General features: G+C 43.5%; 2 protein-coding genes and 1 non-coding gene across 6 annotated transcripts in view; 2 read left to right on the plus strand and 1 right to left on the minus strand.

Annotated features, from left to right (window-relative positions):
- Positions 1-265: 265 nt before the first annotated feature.
- Positions 266-4,122, minus strand: cry5 (cryptochrome circadian regulator 5). The gene is made up of 11 exons (XM_037096606.1): positions 3,965-4,122; positions 3,127-3,352; positions 2,800-2,994; positions 2,592-2,710; positions 2,342-2,496; positions 2,097-2,237; positions 1,803-1,970; positions 1,459-1,599; positions 1,209-1,360; positions 901-1,121; positions 266-816 (listed from the first exon to the last, which is right to left on the minus strand). Exons 2-11 carry the CDS (start codon positions 3,339-3,341, stop codon positions 755-757), a joined length of 1,569 nt encoding a protein of 522 aa, XP_036952501.1. The 5' UTR covers positions 3,342-3,352; positions 3,965-4,122; the 3' UTR covers positions 266-754.
- Positions 4,123-4,557: 435 nt separating this feature from the next.
- On the plus strand, positions 4,558-4,629 carry trnah-gug. Its single transcript has one exon. It is a non-coding gene; the product is annotated as a tRNA-His (tRNA).
- Positions 4,630-6,499: 1,870 nt separating this feature from the next.
- Positions 6,500-25,246, plus strand: part of LOC119017775 (FERM domain-containing protein 5-like) — a 69,823-nt gene continuing 51,076 nt past the window's right edge. The window contains exons 1-3 of one of the 4 annotated variants that reach the window (XM_037094798.1): positions 11,659-12,601; positions 13,073-13,185; positions 13,844-13,983. Coding sequence is in view for 1 of the 4 variants with exons in the window: in XM_037094795.1 (XP_036950690.1) it covers positions 7,088-7,189 (102 nt within the window). In the remaining 3 variants the exon portion in view is untranslated. Of the gene's footprint in view, positions 7,190-11,658; positions 12,602-13,072; positions 13,186-13,843; positions 13,984-25,246 lie in introns of those variants that run through there. The other 3 variants (XM_037094797.1, XM_037094799.1, XM_037094795.1) reach the window with 3 other exon arrangements.

The raw sequence follows: 25,246 nt of genomic DNA on the forward strand, positions 1-25,246 counted from the left end.
GACAAATGAGCAGAGTGATTGTCATCCATTATTAGATTGAAGCCCTAAAAGTCTCTGTAGTGTATCCACACCAGCTTCATCCTTTAATGAATAAATAGTCGACATTATAAATGAATGCCCTCATGTCAGATTGTTCTGCAGGTGGAACTACAGCGACCTCTAGTGGTAAAATCAAGTGCTCTACAACAGCTCCAGTTCTGGAGGATTGTGGCGTTTAGTGCTCTGAAGATGCTCTTTCAATCACCTCAGCGGTTTATATCTGGAATACACTTTTGAAATATTCTTTTATTGAGTTGGGTTAAAAACAGAGGTAACTGTACAGTATAAAAGGAGCAAAGAATAAGCACTGAATTTCTAGATTGTGACAGTAAAGCATTCTCTACCTACCTAACCCTACCTAACCCATGAAAGAACCTCAAGTAATAATAAATAGGTCAACTTGTGAAGCAGATACAACCTGCCTCATCTTCAGACAAGTTGAGACCATCAGGCTCCATAAATTCTGATTTAATCTCCATGCAAGAAACATTCGAGTACACTTGTGACGAAACACACAGTATTTACGTTCACTTATAACAACGAAATGGATTAAATATAAAAAGTAAAAAAATATAAAGTAGAAAGCCTCCAGACCTGAAAGAGAAAAGCTTCGGAATAGGATTGTATTTATGTGGAATGAAACTTGTACACATAGCTTTAATTTATGTTATAATGAACAGGTGTTGATCAACCTAAAAGTCTGCTTGTGCAAGCACTAGTTTGTTTTATTTTTCTTCTTCAGCATGTCCACAACAGGCGATGCCTTGCGCTTTACACCTGGGAGGAAAACAAAATAAATATTAAACAAGTTGTATTTTCTGTAAACATGGCGAATATGAAAGTTATGTTTTCTTGCTATACCTTGTTTTTTGCTGGGTGATGCTGCAGGATCTGCCGATCTCTTGGAATAAGCCAGCTTCATCCTCTGGATGTTCGTCTTGCTGATGACTTCATGCTGTACGATAGGATGCGGGTAGTCTTTACCCACAATGCATCCTGCTGCCTGCTGGACACTGTGTGGAGCTTTCCAGGGTTCATAGATATACTGGGCTGGGAACTTCTTCAGAAGAGGAAGGTACTTTCTTTAAAAGCAGAGTAAAGTAAAAGTTAGTTCATACAAAACATAAAAGCCTTCTGACAACTAGAGCTTGTTCGGGTTCTGATCTTACTTGATGTAGTCTCCATTTTTGTCTGTCTTCTTGCCGAATGCGACAGGAGAGTAGACCCTGAAGAACTGGTGGAAGAAGGTGCTCGCTGACAGCCACTGCCAGTTTCCAGCGTTCAGAGCCCAGTCGCCATCCAATAAAAGCTCCTCGAACACCTTCAGGGGCAGCGGACAGAATGTTAAAAGAAGGCGCAACAAGTTTCGAGTCTTGACTTGATCCACGGTAGCGTTATATACAGGGTTCGCTCACACACCCTCTGGCCTTCTTCCCAGTTGATCCACAGGTCCCCCCTGGTGAGAAAACAGGCGACAGCGTGTCGGGCCAGGTGGTGGATCCAGCCGTCCTGCCGCAGCTGAGTCATGATGGCGTCAATGAATGGAAAACCAGTTCGAGCCTGAAGGGAAATAAAGCACCTGACGCTGAATATTTTGCATTCTCTGCTTGTCCTGTACATGCTGCAGAATTGACAATAAAGTTGACTTTGACTTGACTTGATTACCTCTTGCTGTGATGCTAATGGGTTATCATGTAAACTACGCCCGAAGGCATCATTTCTCTCCTCTCAATTACTTTCAATGATTTGAAAGCACTCAGTACCTCTCTCCATGCAGCCAGATATTCGGGGTTTGTGTCCCAGTCCACCTGGGTACATACAGAGTTGCCCTCCATCTTGTTAAAGTTGGGGATGCCCACACTAGCAGTGTAGAAGAACTCTCTCCACAGCAGCTGGCCGTGCAGGGACACCGGAGGATCTGAGTGCTTCTTCTGCAAACACCAAAAACACCCGACGGTCAGACGAGGTCAGAGAGTTAGACGATTAACAATGGTGCAGCCTTGTTCACAGAAATAACACACTGTGTCCCAAAACTGGACTGTGATGGCGACACTCACCCCCTGATAGACGTCTGTCAGCCTCCACCAGAAGGTCCGAGCAGACAGGCAGCCGAAAGTGACATAAGGACTGAGAACCGTGGTGCTGGGGCTCAGGGAGTTTGGGGAAGTCTGGGGCTTCTCGAAGCCGCACACCCATCCCTGAAGTAAGGAAACAGTCGAGTCACATAAGACAGACAGAACATCTTATCTTGACTCTTCACTCATGTAGAGAAGCCGAAGTTGCGTGCGTGACGTTTAAATACCGTTCTCTTCATATGTTCATCTAGTCTCCTCAGAGCCTCCTGCTCTCCTCCTGGGAACTTGTCCTCTCCGAGAGCTGCAGCGTCGTGGTCGAGCTCCTCCAGCGTGGGGATCCCGTATTTCTTCTTGTGGTTTTCCGAACAAGGGGTCTGCACATCTTGGACAGAAGAGAAACAAATCAATCACTTACATGTAATCAGCTAGTTTTAGTGCTCTGTGACAACACTTTGCATTATCTAGTGCTGTTTGTACCTTTCATGTTCTCCATGGTGGGGGCAGGAATGGGTTTCTTAGGGGGGCCGAGAGTCTTCACTATCGCCTGCATGCGGTTATAAGTGAGAGGAGGCTTCCCATTGTTCTCCTCAATGATCCTGTCAACGTGACGGACAACATTAAGAACTGCAATAAAATATTTTAGAAGAATCAATTGCAAAAGAAAAAACAATACATGTGTGGGTACCTGTCTATGTCATAAAGAGTGTGTGAGACTTTGTAGATGACTTCCACTCCATGTTCTTTGGCCAGTGCTGTGACGGTTTTGTCCCGGCTCACGCTGTAGGGCTCCGTGTCGTACTCATAGGTCAGCTTGGTTACTTTCCACTCGTTGAACAGCGTGGGGAACACATCCTCCGGCTTTCCTCTCACGACAAAGAGCCTGAAGGAGCCCAACACACCGCTAACTTATAATATAACAACGTGTATGTGGTAACAGCTTATAATTGAAGACAAGACCTTAAAATGGCCATCAGGATTGTGTTTCCTAATGCCGTCCCTGCGCCAACTCTACCTGGAGTTGAGCTTCCTGAGGCTGCGGTCCAGGTCTTTGAGGGCTCCGATGAGGAACCTCCAGCGGTTGATGCCCACACAGGTCCTGTTGTGGAGGTTTGGGTCCAGCACGAAGACCGGGTAGAGCTCCTTACAGTCCCTGAGAGCAGCCATCAGCGCTGGGTTGTCATGCAGCCTGAGTCCCTTGCGGAACCAGTGGACACATGTGTGAGCCATGCCGGAGAAATCTGGGAACACATCACAGACATTTCTTCAAACTTACAGACTATATGTACATCATTTTCACTATTACTTCACTATTTGTGCAGGGTTACACTGGCAGTATATGCTGACTGTGATCTGGACTGGGAGGAGTCAATCAAGCCTGACACAGAGTGCAGTCTGCATGTTCAAACAGTGGCAGAAGTGACAAGATGAGCTTTTATTCTTTCACTGAATTGCTTGAAACAGTTACACCTGGAAGTCCTGTTTAGTTTAGAGTAAAACTCCAAGACAACAACATGTCTTGTAGTCTTTGAAAAACTAGTGAAATCATTACGATGTGGTGTTTCTTCCGGTCTCTGCCAAACAAACATGTTTTATTACATTTGCAGAACGAGCTTTGTTGGTCAGAGCATCTCTGCAGCGCGATAACATTTCTCTAAAACACTATTTTTTGACTGTTTTGCTGATCGAGCTTGCAAACTCGATTATTTTGCCATTGACTGTGTTGCCTAACTTTGCAGAAAACAATGTGCATCCTACAGATTCGTCAACACGGAGGGAACACAGAGAAGCGATGCGACAACAGACCAGAGTCACCTTCAAACATTAAACCCAGGTATGAAGAGAAGCTTTACCTCGATTATTCCCTGAGAGAGCGACAGATCCTGCTCGGTCCGTCTGTGAGGTGTGTGTTTACTATAAAAACTTGTGTTTTATAACAACCACATTGAACGTGTTACAAAACCGGATGCTGTGTTACGTCTGCGGCGAAAACGACCAATCAGAGTCGGGCTGGTGAAGCCCACAACGTGCAGCTCCCGCAGTTCACCTCTTTGGCCACCAGGTGTCGCCGTCGTGCAAACAATACTCCAGATATACTCTGTTAATATTAATAATTTAAACCTTTTCATCATCAGCTCATCATATTGATCACTGTTTTTACACAGAGAATGAGCTACTGTGTGTCCGCGGTGCTTTCAGTGGAGCCTGCAGGAGGTTTTCACCCAGATGTTATAAAACATGTTCATCGACACATTGTTAGATAAGACTGTCAAATAAAACACGTAGTTTTCTTTTTTCACGAGACAAAAACAACAAGCAATATATATATAATACGCTCATTCCTCCTGCAGGCTGACGGCTCCTCATGCAACATGCACACCGAGGTCGTGTTCCACTAATCACACTGTTTTTTGCCTCTCTCAGAACCACCAGCTCATCGTAGCTCGCCGTGATCGTATAGTGGTTAGTACTCTGCGTTGTGGCCGCAGCAACCCCGGTTCGAATCCGGGTCACGGCATTGTGGGACAATGTCACGGCAGATGGGCTGTCTTTTGACGTTTTTTGTCACGATCGCTCATATATTGCTGATATTGATTTATGTGACAAAAAAAAATAGTTTAATAGCAGGACGAGGTGCCACGTGTTTATCATTAAAACACTCACATATACTGGAGGCGAGTTGCTTTCAAAATGCAATACATCCCATGTTACTAGTTACTTTCACTTTAAAGTAATACATTATGTAACAATATGACTATGTGTGTAGACTAATTGTTACTTTAATTTCCAAAAATGCCGAAATAACCTTTATAGAACAATCACCGAACCGAACACAATGACGAGCATCATAGTATGATGTATTATGAGAAAGGTATATATATTCGTAATTGTAGGCTCTGTCTTATGAAACACTATAGACTTATACGTTCTATAATATAACCTATAATGACAGGACAAGACAATAAAAATATCGTTTACTATGCTTTTTTTTTTTTATAGGTTTCAGTCCACAGAACAAGGATTGCATTGACATGTATGATTCAAGGATGTAAGTTAAAGTGGATAAGGACTAATTTCAGTTTATAGGCTCGGTTATATCAAACACACAGAGCCTGTATTGATATAGTTGTGTAAGTGTGGATGTATTCTTAAAAAAAGAAAATAGCAGTAAACGCTTTACTGGTGGTGACAGCCGTATTTTTAAAGTTTGGAAGCAAGAGTTACATTGAGGATGTATTCACAGCCACAAAATAAACCGAGTGTTATTGTACTCCGAGGTTTTTCCTCGTCAAGCACCACTAGAGGGAGACAGAGTCAAGGAAACACGGAGGTGAGGCAGGTGAGAGTTTAACAATCTATCAGGACGTTCAGGGTTTTCATGGCTGCAGCTGCTCTGAGAAACTGCGAAGGTGCTGTGAGCAGCAATTAAAGGGCAGGTTCACCCAAAAATGAAAATGTATTTTAAAAAAAACCTAAACTAAAATGGCCCCAGAAGCCCCGATATCGCAAAGTGATTTGAAAGGACATTAAGATCCTTTTTAAAAGCAGAAATCGCATGTTGAGGGTGTAAACGTCTTTACTTAATCTAGAATCGCAGAGTTTCTAGAGACTTGGATTATGCTGGATGAGCAGTATGGACACATTTCTGATGCTGTTTTATGTTTTTAAAAAAAGTCCCCATCCACTTCAGTTGTCTTGGAGAAATGCTGCTTTGCTGTGGAGCTCCAGAAATGTTTTGTGGACGACAAAACCTCACCCGACTTTCAAAATCAAAGACTGAATTTTCTTTTTTGGGTGAATGTATCCTTTAATCCTGATTCTGCTTGTAGCTCTCAAGCCTAAATACATGAAAGTGAATGAGACTGGTGCCAGAAAACTTTTCATTCTTTTCTAAACAATTTTAGATCAAAGCTTGAAGAGATGCAACTCAAATGTATGTTTCTGGAGGACTTTCACTTCTGCAGCCTATTTATTTTATGTGTTTTTATTTGTTTGTTTTCTCACTTACCTTGTATAAAAGTAGAAAAAGTACTATTGTGATCAAACCAAATAAAGTTAGGCTTACACCAGGCATAAATATCTACATGGCTACATATTTATATGAGCTTTGTGGACAGAACAACCTGTGGAGTATTAAAAAATTGTAGACTATGGGGGAAATTGTGCTGCTGCCTTTACGTTCTGTCGGAAATGTCGCGACTGTACTCAAATCGTGAGCCAACAAAGTGGTGAATGGGGAAATGTGGCTCATGCTTTAATACTGATGAGTGACAGTGAGCGCGTAAACTGTTTTTAGTATATTTTTCATGATAAATCTCATTCGCTTGACAATGCATCAGTTAAGAGTGTCTTTTTTTCAAATGTATATTTATTGGTTTCGTGGCTCCACAGACACACACAGAGAGAAATGTCCACCAGCTCCTGCAGCTTCATAAAGAGCCGAGGACACTTCAGGCCCCCCTCCTGCTGTGTTATTATTCCCAACCATGTGGCTTTAGTCACGACGAACAGCAGCCTATCGGAATGTCGTCTCCGCTCGTCCCCTCTGTGAAGGCAGCACCTCGCTCACAGCTCCGTTGGCTGGCGGACTCGCCATTCACCCGCCTTCGGCCCGCCCAGCGGCGTTAGAGCGGCATGGCAACGGCGAGGAGACGAGAGGAGGGGGAAGGTGTGGTGAGGGGTGACAGTCCAGCCGGACCAGAGAGGGAGCAGCAGCGCAGGCAGTAGCACTGTTCTCCAAAAAAAAAAAAAACCCTCGCCCCCAGTGAAGAAACGCACCAGCCCCCGCCCCCCTCCCGGCGCTTACACGCGGATGAAACAAACGATGCACCACCGCCGCCGCCGCTCCGCACACTCGCTGCCGCTGACCAGGTGTTGGACCGGAGAGCAGAGGCAGGGGCGTCGTTAACGTGACAGCAGATCCAAACTTGTATGTATGCGCGCCGCTGCGGTCCCGTACGCAGACCACCGAGAAGATGCTGAGCCGACTGATGAGCAGCAGCATCAGGAGTCTGGACAGGGAATGCAACTGCACAGTGAGGCTGCTGGACGATTCGGAGTACACCTGCACGATACAGGTCAGTCACCGGGGGCCGTTTCCTGCTTGTGTCTCTCGGATCACCTTTGTGGTGTGAGGACGTGCTGTCGGGTGGAGAGCAGGTAGAAAAAAATTAAAGGGGAGGTTGGGGAATGCATCTCCAAAATAGATGGAAAAAAAAAACAGATTAAAGAAGGAGTCATTCACATCTCAGCAGACGTCTGTCAGCATCAATGGGCTGCAGACGTTTACCTGTGAGGACGTCATGACCGCCCCTGGTGTGCATTGCGTAGCGCACTCAAGGGTGATTAATCAGCCAAGCAAACCAAAGCAAAGAAAATCTCCTCCATAAGCTGCTGTCAGTCTGCAGCTCCATGCATGCATTGAATGCATTATGAAAACAAAATCTGGATAATCTGATCTTGAACGATTCAGGGAGGATTTCTGGATCCTCTCTACATCATGAGGCAGGCCTGAGGCACTAAGGGCTTTTCTGTGTATAAAGAGAAGAGGTTTTGAATCAGTCTAAATCGAGGATGAGCGCCTTCATTTGCCATGACGGAGCAGGTGTCAAGCCCTTCAGTTGTCCATTTGCCCTTCAGACTGACCCCGGGGTTGACCGGCGAGGATCACTCAGGCTTCTGCTTCAGTGCAGTGTTTTACGATCAAGAAGGTAAAATCACAGTAATAAGCTGTTCCCTGCGAGAAGAGCTGATCAAACTTCGATCTGTTCCTCCTTTGCCCCATCGACTGAATCTTCTTATCAGTTTTGGTAGGAATTAGTTGTGGACACACAGTCTGAATCAGCTAACAATCAGTCAATGCATTTATTAAAGCTGATTGTTGGGGATGTTTGTTTAAGGGCCTCTGGTCTGATTCCACCAATTCATACGTCCTTCATTCAGACTTTGTGGTTGTGTGTATTTGTTTCAGCTGGTCCATCATTGGTTTTTATTTGTCGTTAATACAGTTGCATTGATTCACGGTCACCTCTGAGACTCGTGTTGTTGTTGTGAAACATGGCCGAGCTTCAATTTCTTATATTTCTGTTTCATTGCATCGCAAATTGTGTTTCTGTTTTCCGGTCACCTGGTGCAGAGCAGCGTCCTTAGCTCCTGTGACGGGTTCACTGATTCAGTTCTTCCATTTAATCTGCCGTTATCGACTAATTCTGCACACCGGATTAGTCACTTGGTGGCTCCCGAGCAGACTTGTTTGAATCGTTTCTCTTTATTTCTCACACTCAAAAATCAATTGTTCTATTGACATGGACGCAGGCGAGACATGACCAGAGTCAATAAACAGACAGTGTGTTTGTGAGCGTCAGAGCAGAGCAGTCAGCGACTGATTAATGTCTGCGACCCGCTTTGTAAATCAAGTGTGTGTTTTGTGTGGGTCCCTGTTTTCTTTTAACGTCTCTTAGTGCGGCTGCATCGTTGAGAAGTCTGTCGCGCGCATGTCAAAAACGCGGTCCTCTGAGTTGCCGGAGCTGCGTTTGATGCTCGTTACTTGAAGGGATTCCATCGCTGCTGTATCGGAGATGACAGCACACAAAGGCCATCACCACCTGTTCACTTCTCGGATGTGACGGCAAAGGCAAAGCGAGCCTTTCAACGTCTAACGAGTTAAAGCGGCGATGCCCGGGGGACAGATGAAACGAGGACTCCACGTCAGTCTGTGTCGGAGTCGTCCTCTGCGCTCGCCCTCATCCCGTCTGGAACTCAGGCCAACAAGTGGGAGCGCCATGATTGTTTTCATGAGATTTCACACGTGTGATCAGGTTTCTTTATGCAACATAGTCGTGTGTTTAAGTTGTGGGTTGTGGGTCTTGTGGGTCTATCAATTTCATCTTGAGATTAAATAAGATATGATATGTTGTTGATGGAACTTTCACCCACTTTCTCTTAATTTTTGATGTTTTACAAGCTAAACATTGTACTATTTTACCTCCTGAACGATCAGAGGAAGACAGTGTGGGATAAGTTGTGTTTACCAAAGTACAGCCTGCCCTTGTTCCCCTTTGACTGATGAGCAGCTCCTTCGCCCGGCCATCACTCAAAGTGTTTGGCTGTCAGGATATGCTGATCCCACCCTTCTCGCATCTGAAAGCACGCGGCATGGACTGAATGCCTAATTTCATAGTGGAGCTTCTGTTGAGAAGGATTAGCTCTCTATTGGCATGTTTCATTAATTTCCCATGGTGGGAAATAATGAAATATGCTGTTAATTCCCACCATGGGGCCGTTGATGAAGCACAACTGATCGAAATGGAAACATAAATAGGATCACCGGCTTAAATCAATCGTCTTTTGTTTCGTACAACAGCACCGCCATTTGTTCGTTGGCACGAGAATGTATGAACACAGAGTTTAGGGACCTGTATTAATTGTGTTTTACACAAAGCGTCCGTAAAAGCTGAATAAGAACAGGTGAACGTGTCATTTTTCATCTCTGTAAAGGACATTGCAGTGGCCTTACGGGAGCGTGACACCAGCGTTGGCAGACCGAAAATGGGAGCTGCCGTCCTGTCCTACACACCTTGGAGATGTGGCCCAGAATGAGGGCCTCTCGTGGGGCTCAACAACGGTCACACTCTCCATTTAGCTCAATTAGCCTTCACCTTGAAGTGCTGCTCTTATACTGAAGTCACATCAGAGAGGAATGATGTTAGATATGACCTTCATAAATGGCAAAAAAAAGAGAAACATCTCAGTGTTACGGCAGCGTGGAGTGGAATACGAAGGCAGCCTGGTAAAGATGAAGCAAACGACACTCCGTCTGTTCCCTGCGCTCACCTGCTGCTCCCGCCTTTTTCAGATTCCACTGCCACCACCCATCCTCCTCACCCTCACTGTGCGTCCGTCCACATCAGATACTGTTGCTGATTGCATCTTGACCCTGGAAGAATGGGGGGGGGGGGGGGACTCATGCTCATTGATTTCCCACTTTTCTTTCAACACCATTCAGCCCTCCAGGATATCACAGGCTTCTCGCAGACACAGGTCACGAAACAATCTCTTAAAGCCTCAGTCCAGGATTGATGCACCACGCCGTGCTTCTCCTTCCAGCAGAGAATTCAGCAGAGGTTTAATTAATGGGGAAGAAAGTGGAGGGTTAGCATGCTGTGAAGATAGTGGTGCTGATGTGGAAAAACACTGAAAGGTTCAGCACCAGGGAAGATGATCAGGGAAGTTCCAGACAGGTAAGCCAGCCACAGTGCAGTGGAGGGTGCTGTCTCACCAGACGTGGCCTGGTAATGTGATACCTGTGAACACTTCAGGTACAGTGTGGATTTTCCAACTGAACATGGTTGGAGCAGAACCTGCATTCATCCATACTACAGTAGCAACAGTTAGCATCAGTTAGTTGCTCTGCTGATATGCTACCCACTATTTTACTGTTTTTACAGTATGAATACAACAGGAAGCCAGTTCTTACATATTGGACCTTTGACAGCACTGAAGTTGATTTACTTCTTAAGAAGATCACATCAATATCATGATACATAATACAATACATCATCCATATCACCCACTCTGAGCACCATGATTGGATGTTATCTTTCTGTTGTCAAATTCCATCAAAAAAGACTCTAAGCAACAAGTTATTCATCCTTAATTCTTCTGTACTGTTTGTTTGACCATAGGCACACATTTTGACAAACACAGGTGTAATTTCATACTTTAAAGATGACTTCATTCCATTTAGTTGAGCTTGCTCCAGGGCTCTGGTTTTGTTCATGCTCACTCACTCGCCGACCTGACTGACTTGGATACTTAATGGTTTGGAGCCACCGTTATTGGTTGGACCTGTGTTGTTCCTGCTTTGACAAGCCAAAATGTCTTGAGAAAAGTCTGTTATACCCTGGACGGGTCTGAGTGAGTGTAGTCATGGAGTGTGGTGACACATCTGGTCCAATCAATAGTATTTCCTGAGATATTGCCCCACATCCTGTACAGCTTACTGTAATGATTTCGATTGTAGGTTTGAATGGGGTTTGAATCCCGGCTCCCCCTGGCTGAGCTGAGCTGCATGTCAAAGTGTCCTTGAGCAAGATACTGAACTCCAAGTTTCTCCTCATGTGCATCTGGCACCTTGCATGGCAGTCTCTGCCATCAGTGTATGAATGTGTGTGCGAATGGGTGAATGTGACAAGTATTGTAAAGTTGTCAGTAGACTGGGAAAGCGCTATATAAATACCATTTACCATTATAAGCTACTCAACATCCATAACCTGAAACAGAAGATATTAAACATTAAGGAGAACAAAGTTTACCATCGGGGTAAAAAACAGATAGTATAGCTCAACATGATAAACTGTTCTGTGACCTCTGAGGAAACAGCCAGGATTAATACTTCTGTAGAGGATACTGTGGAACCATTTTGCTGTACATTAATATTCCTACTGCAGAACCAAAAGATGTATTCCAGAGATTGAAAGCGAGATTAATGATAGAAATAGCATTGATCCAGAAAGACGTACCTCATGACTGTGAGTAAGTGCTTCAGTCCCCTGGCACCAGCTCAGATCCTTTATAGTCCTCTAATGAAATTAGGATCCCTCTATTGAAGCCAAATGCAGAACTTGGAAGGAGCTCCTCTTGTTTAGGGAATGCATTATTGAAATAGGTTGCTCTTGTCTCCTAAGTGGACTCTGTGCATATCTCATATTGTGTTTTCTTCTTAGTGCGCGGCTGCTAAAATTGGAATAGAGGCTGTAACATATTTTGTTTTCATACATGCGAGGGTTTGCTCTCCCTCTGCCTTTTCTTTTCCCTCCTCACTAAAATAATGTTAATGGATAAACCTTGCAACATTTTACCTCTAAATCGGAGCATAGGTTTTATCATTAAGATCAGTCCAAACCATTCCTCTGCCAAACACTAATGTGCCAGTGCCTTTTTATTAATTTATTTTAGCCCAGAGAAAGAACCCAGAGAGTGCTGGATCATGATACATTAACATATTAATTTAAAGCATTAATAAATGGGTATTTAGGTTGTTGGGTCTAATGTATTGAACTACAAGAATCCTAACTGATATATTACATCCCGCTTATCAGAGAGGATTATGGCTGCTGAAATGGTTTTGAATGAACATTGAGGATGCTGATGACTGAATCTTTTAAGCCAGGGGCTGTGATCACCTGCAGTATGAATTACTGTGCTAATTATTTAGCTGATCAATCAACAGAAAATGTCATTGTGATAATCAGTAAGTCATTTATAGGTCTAGCATGTACGATTTAGCGACACCTGTCCGAGAGGTTGCAGATTGCAACCAACTGCACACGCCTCGTGTCTCCCTTTCCTACAGTAGGAATGTAAAACGCTTTCTCTGGAGGCGGTGTTTGGTTTGTCCATTCTGGGCCACTGTAGAAACAAGGCAATGCAGTATGGCAAAATCCATGGAAGATCCACTCCATCTGTATATAGAAGAGGCTCAGTCGCAGGTAACTAAACCACAACAGGTGGGGGTGTCATTTAATGAGTCTATGCAAAACAAGGTGATGGTATTTAGGTTGAAATGGGGTCTTACACTATGCTGAGGAAAGACAGAATGATGCCAGACATGTAAATAAACCATTTTTCTTGAATCACTCTTCACCCTGAGATGTGATTCAATTAACATCTTTTTTTTATTGTGTTAAAAGCAGGAACATCCATCAATCAGTCTGCATTTATCAAAGAATGAGTTAGATTAGAGTGTTTCTTACAGTATCTGTTGTCAACAGCTGCTGAAAAAAATCTCCTTTGGTTATTAAAAATCCCTCCAGCCGTTTGAAAGCAGCAGGACAGATATGTTAATAAATCTGCTTCCTCTGATTGAGAAGTGCTGTACCGTGGCACAGTGCCACCGTATGTGGCTGTTAACTGTGTCTACCTTGATTTAATTATGTGCAAATAACACCACGCTGCTACAGAAAAAAACAAACACACTGCGGATGGGTCAGTTATCACTCAGGAGTCTGCTGTTTGTGCCGGAAATGCCAAATGACAGTGGCTCTTCAAACCTGCTTGTCACTGCCACAGTAAAGTAAGACAAAATGTTTTGTATTTTATTCTTAAAGTGCATAGATAATCACATAAAGGCGCATTTTCTGTTGTTTCTATCATCATTGCTACTAGAGGTATGAATCTTCACTGGCCTCAGGATGCAGCTGCCAACGGTTCAAATGCAAAACGATTGTCCGTGCAGCTCAGTGTATGGTATCCTCAATAATCTATATTACTGCACGTGGCTCCTTTTTTATTATTTAAATTCCCCTTTAATTCTGAAGGTCCCTCCAATAATTGCACTACAGCAGTCTACAAAATAAAAGCTGCATCTTTTCAAGACATAGACGAAAAACGAAAACATTTACCCATCTGCAGGGCCTTACGTTTGTTGTAATCGACGATGATATTGTTTTCACATAGCAGATTTAAGATAAGGCATTTATTGACTCTGCTGCGCACACCTCTCTCAGATTTGGATGGCAAATTTGACAGCACCTCCTGAGATCTTGGCTGATTAACCGAGCCTGCTGCAGCAGTTAGTATTTATGGCTGCGGACGTGATGCACCTTCTAATCGAGAGAATTTCAACACCTCTAATTTCTACCCTGTAACCGGCAGAATGATTGACTGCTGATATGACTGGCTGTGAGTGTATTTATTAATCACCACACCCTCTGTTCTGTTTTCAATGCCAGCAAGCCCTTCACACTTTGCATCGTTGTACCTGCTGCACCGGCACACATGAAGACGTCCATACAAGTCAATGTGCCCAGGACTTAACTCAAGCCAAATGCGCCCTCTGACATCATAGTGCTACCATGCACATGTTCAGCAGGTATGATATTTACCATGTTCACTATCTTAGCCCAGCCTGTTAGCATGCTAAAACCTTCACACAACATAAAGAAATCTGTCCACCGTGAGTCCAACAAAGTGTGATGTTAACTCAACGGAGTACTGTTGGAGCTTCCTGTTCTAAAAAATGAAGTTAAGTGCTTTAAACGTGTGTTCTTTCTGATGGGATGATGTATTTGTCATCGACCAAAGTATCGGATGAAAAGTCACCAATGTAATTACACTTCTTCCTGAGGCGACCATGAATGAATGAATGTACCAACTTCATGCCTTTCGTCCAATAATGGTCATAATATTTCACTCCGACTAAACAAATGTATTGTAAAGGAAAACTCAGAGGATCACCAACTTCATTAGGATCTGGAAAACATTAATATATGTCCAAAACTCTGTGGCAATCGATACGGTGGTTGCTGAGATATCTGTAACTGTTTGATAAATGTGTAATCAGTCAAACAAAGACGTAATCAATAAGTGACTCAGTGTGACAGCTTTGGGGAGCAGAAAGCCAAAATGCTGAAACCCGATTCTGTCGATGGACAACAACTGGAGCTCCGGCTGTGCACGCGTGTTTGAATCTGGGATACTCTGGGACGTGCGCGAACGCTCCCACTTCACTCAGAAACTGCTGTCAGAATGTCTTTGATCAGGCCTCTTAGTCTCAGCTCCGGTGGATCTGCTCAGCAGCTGATAACACAAATCTGCTTGGATTGGGAAAAGGAGCTGAAGGAGCTAAATGGGAAATATGATGAGGTGTTCTGTCTGTTTATTTTTAGTCATCTAAATAATAAGTTCATCATTGAGACTGTGGATAGCCTCTCTCACGCCGCAGCTATAGGTGCACCACATAGCACCCTGAATGAATGGCCATAAACGTCTAGCATACAGTAGTTAGCAAAATAGATGTGTGACTTACATGTATGTGCTCAGAGATTCTGCCCATAATAATCCACAGACTGGGAACGCTGGTCCTCTAAGCAGATTTTTTCGAACCTGTAAGGGCTTAATATAGAATAAAAGTAGGATGTGCTTCAGACAGAGCTCCTGCTTATCAGCCTCGCTGCCAGCTCCGCTGAAATCTGCCGGAGACGCGTCTTCCTGATGTGAAGGCACCCTGCTTAATAACATGTTAATCCATAATGTGGAGAAATGGTGAGATAAGCCCTCGAGGCTTCGGTGTGCTCTCAGATTAGGACATTCGCCTGTTGGCCGTGACAGTAATATCCACGGCTCCTGCGATGTCACGGCCTCGACTCCCGCTCGATTGTTTTAATCAGCGCATACAGTATATTACCACCGTAGAACTGGACAGGGAGATGGGAACCAACTGATTGAATCCAAACCCAAATACCCTGCTGTCAACGCTGATGTAATAGGTTCAGAGAAAACAGAGGACATTACAGTTCAATGGCTACTTCACGGTAATGAGCTGTCTGTGAGGATCACTTTCAGTCCATACCATTTTCTATTAATTAAGAAAAATATTTAAATTAGTGCAGCTTTATCATTTTCAATATAATCAGCGGACATTTAACTATTGACTCTTCCACAGCAATTACACACTGGAGCTTCTTTGTCTGTATTGACACATTCTTGTAACGTATAACTTAAAAGTTATGAAGTCAAGTTTCCCATCAGAATATTTTTTATACTCTGCAGAAGCAAAGAAGTTTGGTAGTTGACACATCTGAACCAGGTAGTTCATTGTATGTTTGCAGCTGTAGCTCAGGATCCCGGCTCGCCCTGGCTGAGCCGAGCTGCATGCCAACGTGTCCTTGGGCAAGATACTGAACCTCAAATTGCACCTGACGTGCAGCTGGCACCTCTGCATGGCAGTCTCCGCCATCAGTGTGTGAATTTCACATTTAAAAAGATTGTCTTTGGATGGAGTATCACTGAACCTTTAGTCATTTTCTTCCGTACACGTCGGCTACAAAATGTTTAAAACACAATTAAGATGTGCATGACTTTGCTTGGAGATCGCAAACCCTTTGGTGAATAATAAAGTATGTTTAAGTGTGAATGGCATCCTTTTTTGGAGTTACAGTTTGGTGTTCATGGGGTTCATTCAGCTGCCAGTCGGAGGCTTTCATTCAGAAATCATGCCAGAGACGATCATGGTTTCCTTGTTTGCTTTCCAAACGTGTGTGTGTGTGAGTGCAGAAGTCCGATGCGTGTCTCTGGAGGAGATTGATGAGGTCATAGTGGTGCAGAAGCAGCATTGACGTACCCTCGGAGCATTTGGCTGCTTCATAATGATGTCACTTTGCTGTATAGCAGCATCAGAATGAGCCACACTTTACAGTGAAGCAGAGCTAATTCTGCAGACTCTTCCTCTCTTTTTTGCTCTTCTCTTCTTCTCTTCTCTCTCTCTCTCTTTCTCTCCTGGTCAAAGTCTCCTTTATACTCCTGCTTTTTGTGCTTTTTCCTCCCGCTGGCCACCGAATTCCACAAAATCCCCCCTTTGTTCCTTTTTCACTTTCATTTCTCCTCTTCTCCTCTCCGGCTTTGTCTCCCTCCTCTCTCAGCCAGTAGCACTGCAGCTGAACAGATTAATGAGCTTGCCCCGACTGAACCTGACACCGGTAGATGACACTGCAAAGACATGCTATACGTGACACAGCAATAAGGGTGCGAGAGTCATTTCACTGAAGGGTATAAGTATCGCTGCCATTGTTAGCCACATAAAAGGCTTTTGAGGTACATCAACTGAGTCAGGACTTTGAAAATATACATCAACATCGGCGGCCCACGGCTCAAGGGCCGGCGATGTTAACGTTGTAGAAGGAGCCCTCTGGCGTGTATTGTTTATTCAAGCCACATTTAGATCCGCTTCTGTACAGTGAAAGCTTTGAAGGCTGTTATTTTCGTGGGTCCCTGGAAATATGGCACCTTGGAAAACAGTAATATGGGAATCTGAATTTGATACGTTCGCTGTTAATCAGACCACAAATGAGACACAAATCAGCTTAAGTACTGTCACCTGTCTGTGCGTTCACTGGGTGTTTGGTGTTGATTGATTCTGATTCTGAGGAACTTTGTGTTCACATTCTGAGTCAAGCACAGAGGCTGTATTACATACTCTGCTCGCCCCAAGAAATCTTTCAGAAACTTTGATCGGCTGCCTTGCAGTCTGAACAGTTTCATGAATAGGTCATGAGAGATCTGTTAATAACTGTGAGCTTGTTTTAAAGTTGCTGGAGTTCTTTTTACATGTTACACCTAAAACTGTTGTGATGTAAAACTGATCTTCAATGTAAAACAGCCTGGTGTCTCCTCCAGACATCTGCAGCTCCATATTCTTTTATTTTCCTTCTACTTTCAGTTTGTGATAGAATTGCAACAAAGTAGCGCTGCCTTTCTCTCTTTGTGTTAACCTTGAGGTCACAGCCCTTGAATAAACTTTATTAACTTTATTGTCACCGGACACGACAGACTGAAGGTTCAGTGTTCATGTACAGCTCATTGATTCACACAGTGTCAGAAGTCAGAAGGTAGATTAAAACATAAAGTCACACAGTGTCTGCTAGAGTTGTCATGATACAATCATTTTTAACATCAGCACAGTTCCAGTAAAAGAAAAAGATTCTTCTTTCAATACCAAGAGAAAAAAAGGTCCTATGCACACAATACAGGATTTACATTTTTAATAATGTTAATATCTGTACCACCTTGGGATAAAGATCTAACTGTATATCTTTCTTTGAATAGTCTTTCAGTACTTTCTTGACTATCGTAACGTAGGGCTGCACAATACATGGTGTCAGCATCGACATCACGGTGTGTGCGTGCTCAGTAGTCCCATCGCAGGAGGTGCGATGTCAAGTAAGGAACTTCAACTTCTTTACTATTTGATAAGAGGCAAAACTTGCATGGATCTTTCTCTCTTTACCAAGAATAATCCACAAAAGAAGTCCATCCAAAAAATCTTTTAGTCCAATTTATGGGCTCTTGGATACGTACATGGGAGTTTATTCCTTGCGAGCGACATGCAGCATCTGCATACAGAGCAAAACACAATCATACTGGATCGATTTATTAGACAGATGATCAATTTATCATACGAAGCAGTCTGCTAATCAAGTTATCTGGTTTATAAAGTTTTGAAGTATATTGCCAATCTCAGCGTCTGCCTAGTTTTGGTTCTTATGTCTAGCATTTATAATAGACATCTGTTAGTTTACACAATACAGTCTGTGGCTCTCGCTTCCCTCCAGCATTGCTTTAACCAGGCCAGCCGTGTTTTTCTCTCAACCCAAAGTTTCATAGCAAGCAAATAAATGGGAAGCCGGCAAGTAATGTTCACTGCTGTATATTCATCCTCTGCCTCATTTTCTCGGCGATGACTTGCGTCTCTCTGGGATGCGGCACGTCTTCGCTGCTGCCTTTGATGCTTTTAGTAATAAAAATGGGAGGAAGGAGTGAAGAAAACCACTCGGCGTCAGAAAAAGGCAGCGAGGAGTCTGACTCACCGGAGTGCTCGCACGTCCAAACAAACACATATGGAAATGAAGAAGTGAGTGCACGGGGGGGGGAGAGAAGGTCAAGAGCGCATCGAGTCAACCCGAACTTCATCAGCTTAATTAAAATGGAAACGATCAGTGCTTAAAGATTTTCTGCGCGGCATAGTGTGAACAGAAGCACCCTGTATGGCTCCATTTAATTGAGTAGCTGGAACATAATTAAGTAATTTCGCTGTCATATTTGGGAGGCATCAAGGAGATTGTAGTTTAATGTGGGGAACCAGACTGTCACCAGCTAAACTGGATCACCCCCGCTGCATGTACGGCATGTATGCAGCAAGGGGATTATGTAGTAGTGCCACCCTGGGACTGGTTATAAAGGCCTGGAAGTGGATGTTCCTCAGTTATTTTGTCTGTGTCCTTTTTTTTAATATCTTTTCATAGATGTCTCAATTAGTACATTCTGTCACTCCTCCATCCACAACATTTGGCCCAGCTGCAGCGAGGCGTTAAAGGTACACCGTGTCTTCAGAGAGCTGCAGCGAGGCCCTGGAGATTAGCAGAATGAATGTGTATTAGCCCCTCAACACTGGTTGATATTCTCGCCCGAGCACGGGCTTTACAGCGGGGAAATCTTAGAGGCTTTACGGAAATAAGAGAGCGGGTTCTCGTCGGCGCTGGAGAGAAGCTCCTCGTCCCTCTTTTCTCTCTCCTCCCTCCTTTTATGTCACACTTGAAAGGGGAGACGGGGCTTATTTGGGAAAAGGCAGAGGCTTGCTGCAGAGTTGAGGACGTCAGGAGGAGTTCGGGCACAGCGGTGATTCTGTCTCCAGACTGATGTCGGCCGCGCTCAACTTGGAAATCATTCTGTTGTGATTTTTTTTTTTTTTTTTCTTTTTTTGCTCAGACTTGGGCCTCATGTGTTATTCATGATCCACTTCCTTCTGGCTCCAAAGGTTGCCATTTAATCACCATACTAATGATGTTTTCACCGAGGTGCTCTTAATTGTTGTGTGTGTGTGTGTGTGTGTGTGTGTGTGTGTGTGTGTGTGTGTGTGCACGTCTGTTCTTTGCTTGTGTACGAAGAGAGAGTTCACTTTTCATATCTGATTTTCCTGTGTGCAGTGTTTGTGAGAATCCGTGCATTAATAAAAGATGGCACCAAAGACAAAATGCAGCTTGAGTTGTGTGTCCGCTGGGGTGTGTGCAGGGTGCTTTGTTCAAAAAAAAAAAAAAAAAAAAAGGCGAAAAGCTTTAATTACGCGCGGATGCTGACGTCCTGTAGGGCTGCCTGCTGGCTCGGCACATTACAGACAACAGTATCCTCTGCCTGTGAGTGTGTGTGTGTGCGTGTGTGTGTGTGTGTGTGCCTGCAGGTGCTTGAGGAAGAAAGGTTTACATTGGAAGAGAGGAAATGGAGATATTACACCATGAAGATGACTGTAATGACTAAAGAGAATCTCACAAGGGCGGCACACTGTGTCTGCTAATTACTCTGCAGCAGTGATAAAACGCGCTAATGTTTAGAGATGACTGTCAGCAGAAACCTCCCAGTGCAGCAACATAAAGATTTTATAGGTCACATTATGTAGAAAGTGAGATTTCTTTGTTGTTGTTTTTCAAAATGATAAACCAGAACAGTCAGTCAGCCCGTAGCAACCGTCTTCTTAAATGAGCTGCAGAGATTTTCCATGAAGTTTTGATGTCACAGCGTTACAGCAAGTTCCCCCCCAGCACGACTGTAGATCCTAAAAACACCAGCAGAGTTGATACGGAAACACTGCTCAGGCCTGTGAACGCTGACCAATCAGAGCAGGCATGAGCGAATAGAGGTGCTGCAGTCCTGGACAGAATGAGAAAAAAACAATGTGTCATTTCATTAAAGCGTGTAAATGTTTCCTAGAAGACACCAAAAATAAGGTGTGCGCTGACCTTAGTGCCTTAGTGGACCTTAAGAAGATATCAGTTAAATATTTTTCACGTTTTTTTAAGTATGGGCATCCTGATATTCTTTCAGTTTTACATGTTGTTGTATCGTGAGCAGTCCAAACACATCCCTATGCCTGGGGGTGCGTCATAACAATCTGCCATGGCTCTACTACTGCTATGTATTTTTGTTGATGGTCTATATGTATGTGTAGTTCAGGAGGATAATGTGGAGCACCTCTGTCTGTGTGGTCAGTGGAGTTTGCGGTCTGCGGTGTGCATTTGTTTGTCTTGTTTGTCGTCTCCGGGGAGTGTGAGGCTGCCTGGGCCGTAATGTGGGATGAAGCTGCGCTCTTCCTGCTGCTCTCCACAGAGGCAGGTTAAGAGTAGAGGTGGAGGCCACGCCGCCTCATTCGACGGCACAATTCAGTTCTCTGCTTATCTTAGTAGCGGTACTGGTGTTTGTTTTCCATTAAGTGCCGATGTGAAATCGTGTTTTTTTTTTGTTGTTGTTTTTTTAACAGAACATGATCCAGAAAAAGATGATTGGGGTAATTTAGAATTTTTATAACCCCAGGATGGTTTGTTGTTTCAGTTCATTGTTGTCACTGGACGATAAGGTAAAATATCCTGCATCCATGACTTACGTATCTTTGCTCACCACATTTGATTGATCATTGCAAAGAAAAGGTGTTTATGTATATATTCTGTGTTAACCAGGCCAACCAGCAACAATTTTCAGTAACACACTGCGAGCAACAGATACAGTAGTTTCATTTAATGTGCAAAAATGAATAAGCAGGACAAGGACAAGAGCGCCAGACTAACCTTCTGACACTGGTCAACAAGACATTTCACTTACAAAAATGTTCTTTATACATTTTTATAAATCTGACCTGCTGAATATCAGCAGCACAGACGCGACCAATGAAAACTTTTAGTCGCACCTGACAGATTTTTGGGTGCATGTGCAACCAAAATAGTCTCACCCATGAGCTCTGATGTGATATGTTTATATGTTCATGTAAAAAAAATATTGTACAGTTGCTTCTCAGAATGTGATTTGTCTACGCCTAGATTTATTTCCCTGGGTTGATGTGAAATGGAAACTATAAGTTGTTCCTGTTTCAGAGAGATGTGGATCGGAGGCTGTAGTTTTTGGTGCTGTTGAATTGTATGACAACACACAGGGAGATGTTTCCAACCTTTTTCATCCAGAATACAAATTTAGAATCATTAAAACAGTATTAACAGAAACATTCCAACATTATGAAGGAGGGATTTGTTACAGGACTGCTTTAATCTTAGTTACATGACACAGCAGGACACAAATATCATGAGGCATGGCTTCATGTTTTGCCGTTCTGTTGTGCTGTTCATGTGCAAAACAATGATTTGTTTAAGAAATTCAACACAGCAGGTGTGAAATAAGTGTGAGATCACATTAAATTGTTCAGGCACACTGTCCTGAGAGCCCGGCTTCAAGGTAACAAGCATAAAGGGGTATGAATCAGCAGATTGGTGCACTCGCCCGGATCATACACACTGCACTTTTAAAATCATCCATTTTGGCTCAGTTTCCTCCGGATTTTAAAAAGTGAAAACCATTTGAATTTAATAATGGTTCTCCTCCAGGTGATGTTCTATAATAGGCTCCTTTGTATACCAGAAAGGTTTCTGCTTCAACTTTTTACTGCAGCCAAATAAAAACACAACAACCGCACAGTTTAATGGTGACAGTAAGCAAAACAGTAAGAATAGACAACACACACACACACACACAAGTCACCGCCCTGTGCAGTAGTCAGCAAGTTCAGAGCTTAGACACACACACACTCACACACACACATACACACTGTTTCTATCTTTTCCAAACACATATTCAGCAGTTTTTTTTTTCATTTTCTGTCTTTATTACAGCTAAAATGCTGATATTTAGTCAAATGCTTTCCATTGTATGATTTTAGGCTATATTTTCATATGGTTTTCTTCAGTTTATTTTGAAAGACATGACCATGATGAGATCTGTAGATCGTACCGTGGGCCTCTCAAGAGTTCCCCATCAATAATTAGCCAACGTGGCACATACCGCTGCTCTTACTGTCACACAACATTTCTTATTTACCGTGCTCAGTGTTCATGTTTTCCCACCGTCTCTCACGCAAAAAAGCACCTGAAAGCTTTTATTATTAAGCAGCTACAGTACATACAGCCATAGTGACTCAAGCTAAGTAAGTCAATTAAAACCATTGATAGATCAATAGACAGATGTGGCTATTGTAAAGTCCTTCAACACATATAATAGTTTTGTCATCATTGTCACCACACGATGAAAACTCTCTGTCTTTCAGAATCTCTAATGAAGTGAGACGGAGCCAGATTTCTCGGTTTTTCAGAGTGACAACAACCTTTTGCTTGAATTTCACCTCATCTGCCAGGACCCATTGGCTGAATTACTGTGAATGTCAGCGGTCTTCTCCTGGGAAAATATCGGAAGAGAAGTTAAACAAATCTCTCTAGTCCTTCCGGCGACTGCAATCGGATTTCTATTCAAGAGTTCAGCCGGGAAATAAAATAAAAAAGAGCAAAACTCTGGCTGATAAAAATTGCGTCCGAGGCTTATCAGTTTTTCACAGGGGCTCCAGAAGAGAGGCACCGTTCATCTGCAGCTTTTGTTAAATCTCTCCGGCCGCATGCGGTAGATAAATCTGCGGTATGAAACACTTCAGATGATTATTTTATGCTTGTTTGAATGTAGATTTCTTGGGGCGGCTCATGAGAGGAAATTGTGAGGTAGTTTCTTTGCCCTTAGGTTCACTTTGTCGGGTGTGTTGACGACATGATCTCAGCCACCTTGTTGTTCAAAATGTTGTATCTCCTGTTACAGCACTTAAAGTGGTTGAGTGTGAATTCGACAGGTGGCCAGTTCTTAACGTAATGCAGCTTTCTAGATTGTTACCTTTTGATAGAGACTTGATAGCTTTTCCCCTTGTGTCCAGTCTTACCTAACCAGCTGCGGACACAAGGTGGTTGTTGGTTGTCTGAGAAGAACACAAATAAGTGTATTTCCCCATAATATAGCATTTCTTTCTCTAAAGAAGACTACCTCTTCATGCCAGTATCATGGTATTTTATCTACGGAAGACTGGGTTAGGGTTAGGGTTAGGGAAATCTCAAAGGGCTTTGAGAAATAAATCTTGCAATCATATTGTAGCTGCAGAGATGTGAGATCATTCAGGGTCACATGCGAAGTAAACACAGCGCTACACATTCATACCGCTTGTGCATTTATTTCCCTTTTAAGTATGAAGTGTTTTTTTGTTTGTTTTTTTTTTGCAGTCTTTTTCAGCCCACCAACACAAAGAATGTATACTGACTTGGGTGATGGTGAATCAGAGCAGATGACGTCCTGTTTTTACTATATTTTACTGAATCTCTGTGTTAAACAGTCTATAATTACTATTGCTAACGGGGGGAACATCATCGTCCGTCATCCGGACCGGTCTGGATCCCCGTCATCGTCATCGTACGCCGCTGCGCTCTCTCTTCAGCTCGGCTCTTCAGTCCACAAGTCTGCCTCCGTCTATTTTTAAACTCTTGCTATAGCGGAGCAACTGTATGTGCGTTGAATACTAAGCACTCTAACCCTCTCTCGCTCATCCCCTCTCTAACTGTGGGTAACTGCAGTCATCATTGGCTCACTTCCATACGCAGAACAGTGCACACTTCAGTCAAGTGCCAGCCAAAGAGCCCCTCGCTCATTCTCCTTCTACTTCTCCTTCCTCTTCTTCTTCCTCGCTCTCTCTCGCTTTCCCCTCGCACACTCCTCTATCCGTCTGCTGTCATTTTCTTCATCTACTGTATATCTCGCTCTTTCTCTCTCGCCGCCTTTCATCATCCCTCTGATATTCTCTTTGTGTCTTTGCTGAGCTTAATTTTCTTCAACCTCTCCCGGCGTGGTAAGCAGCGGGGATCAGTGAGCTGAATGGCTAACAGACTACTTTGCAATCTCATGACGTCTCGGAGAGAGCCGCTGTTGTGATGCGCAGCGCTGCCGTTTTTTCGCTGAGAGTGTGTGTGTGTGTGTGTGTGTGTGTGTGTTCAAACTGGAAGAAGAGGCAGCAGAGGTCTTTACGTGACCTGTTGGAGCGCTTTCTTCTTCTCTCCGTCTCTCCTCAGAGGTGGCCATGACTCACTGAGGAGGGATTGATCTCCCCATCCCTGATATTCTCCTTGATATCCGCGTATGCTGCATATAGCTGCTGACATTTTGTGGAACATGTTGTTCTATGTTAAAATTAAATGGCTATTTTTGATGTTTATGGGCCGAGCTCTGTCTTTCATAATGCAGTGGTTTGTGTTGTTGCGTCAAGGCTTCGAGGTTTGATGGTCTCACAGGCAGACAGGCAAGTCCTCTTTGTCAAAAGTCCTTGCCGAAAAATGTTTAATTGAATTCAGAAAAACATGCCAAGTACCACGTGTGACTGTGAGAATCAACAAACAGCCTTTGTTGGTAATTATTTAAATTCTCCCCCTGTGCTCCCACATTGGTCGTTTCTCCCGTAATCTCCTGATTTCAAAGTCATACAAATGAAATGGGAGTGACTCAGTTTTTTTTTTGTAGGATGTGTTCTGGGCGCCTGGTAACTCTAACACAGAGGCAGAGGTGAGGGTGCGCAGATGACCTGACGTCTGTCTCTCACTCGAGCATCCAGTTTCACTCTGTTTGCTGCTGAAAATGGATGAAACAGGTTCAAAGAAGCAGGAACAGGCTTCCAATCGTCACTCCACTTGATGCAAGACTTTGCTGTTTATTGAAGTTCTCCCTTATCCTCCCTCTTCTTCTTTTTGAAG

This window comes from Acanthopagrus latus, chromosome 4 (genome assembly GCF_904848185.1).
Source record: "Acanthopagrus latus isolate v.2019 chromosome 4, fAcaLat1.1, whole genome shotgun sequence".
Lineage (NCBI taxonomy): Eukaryota > Metazoa > Chordata > Actinopteri > Spariformes > Sparidae > Acanthopagrus > Acanthopagrus latus.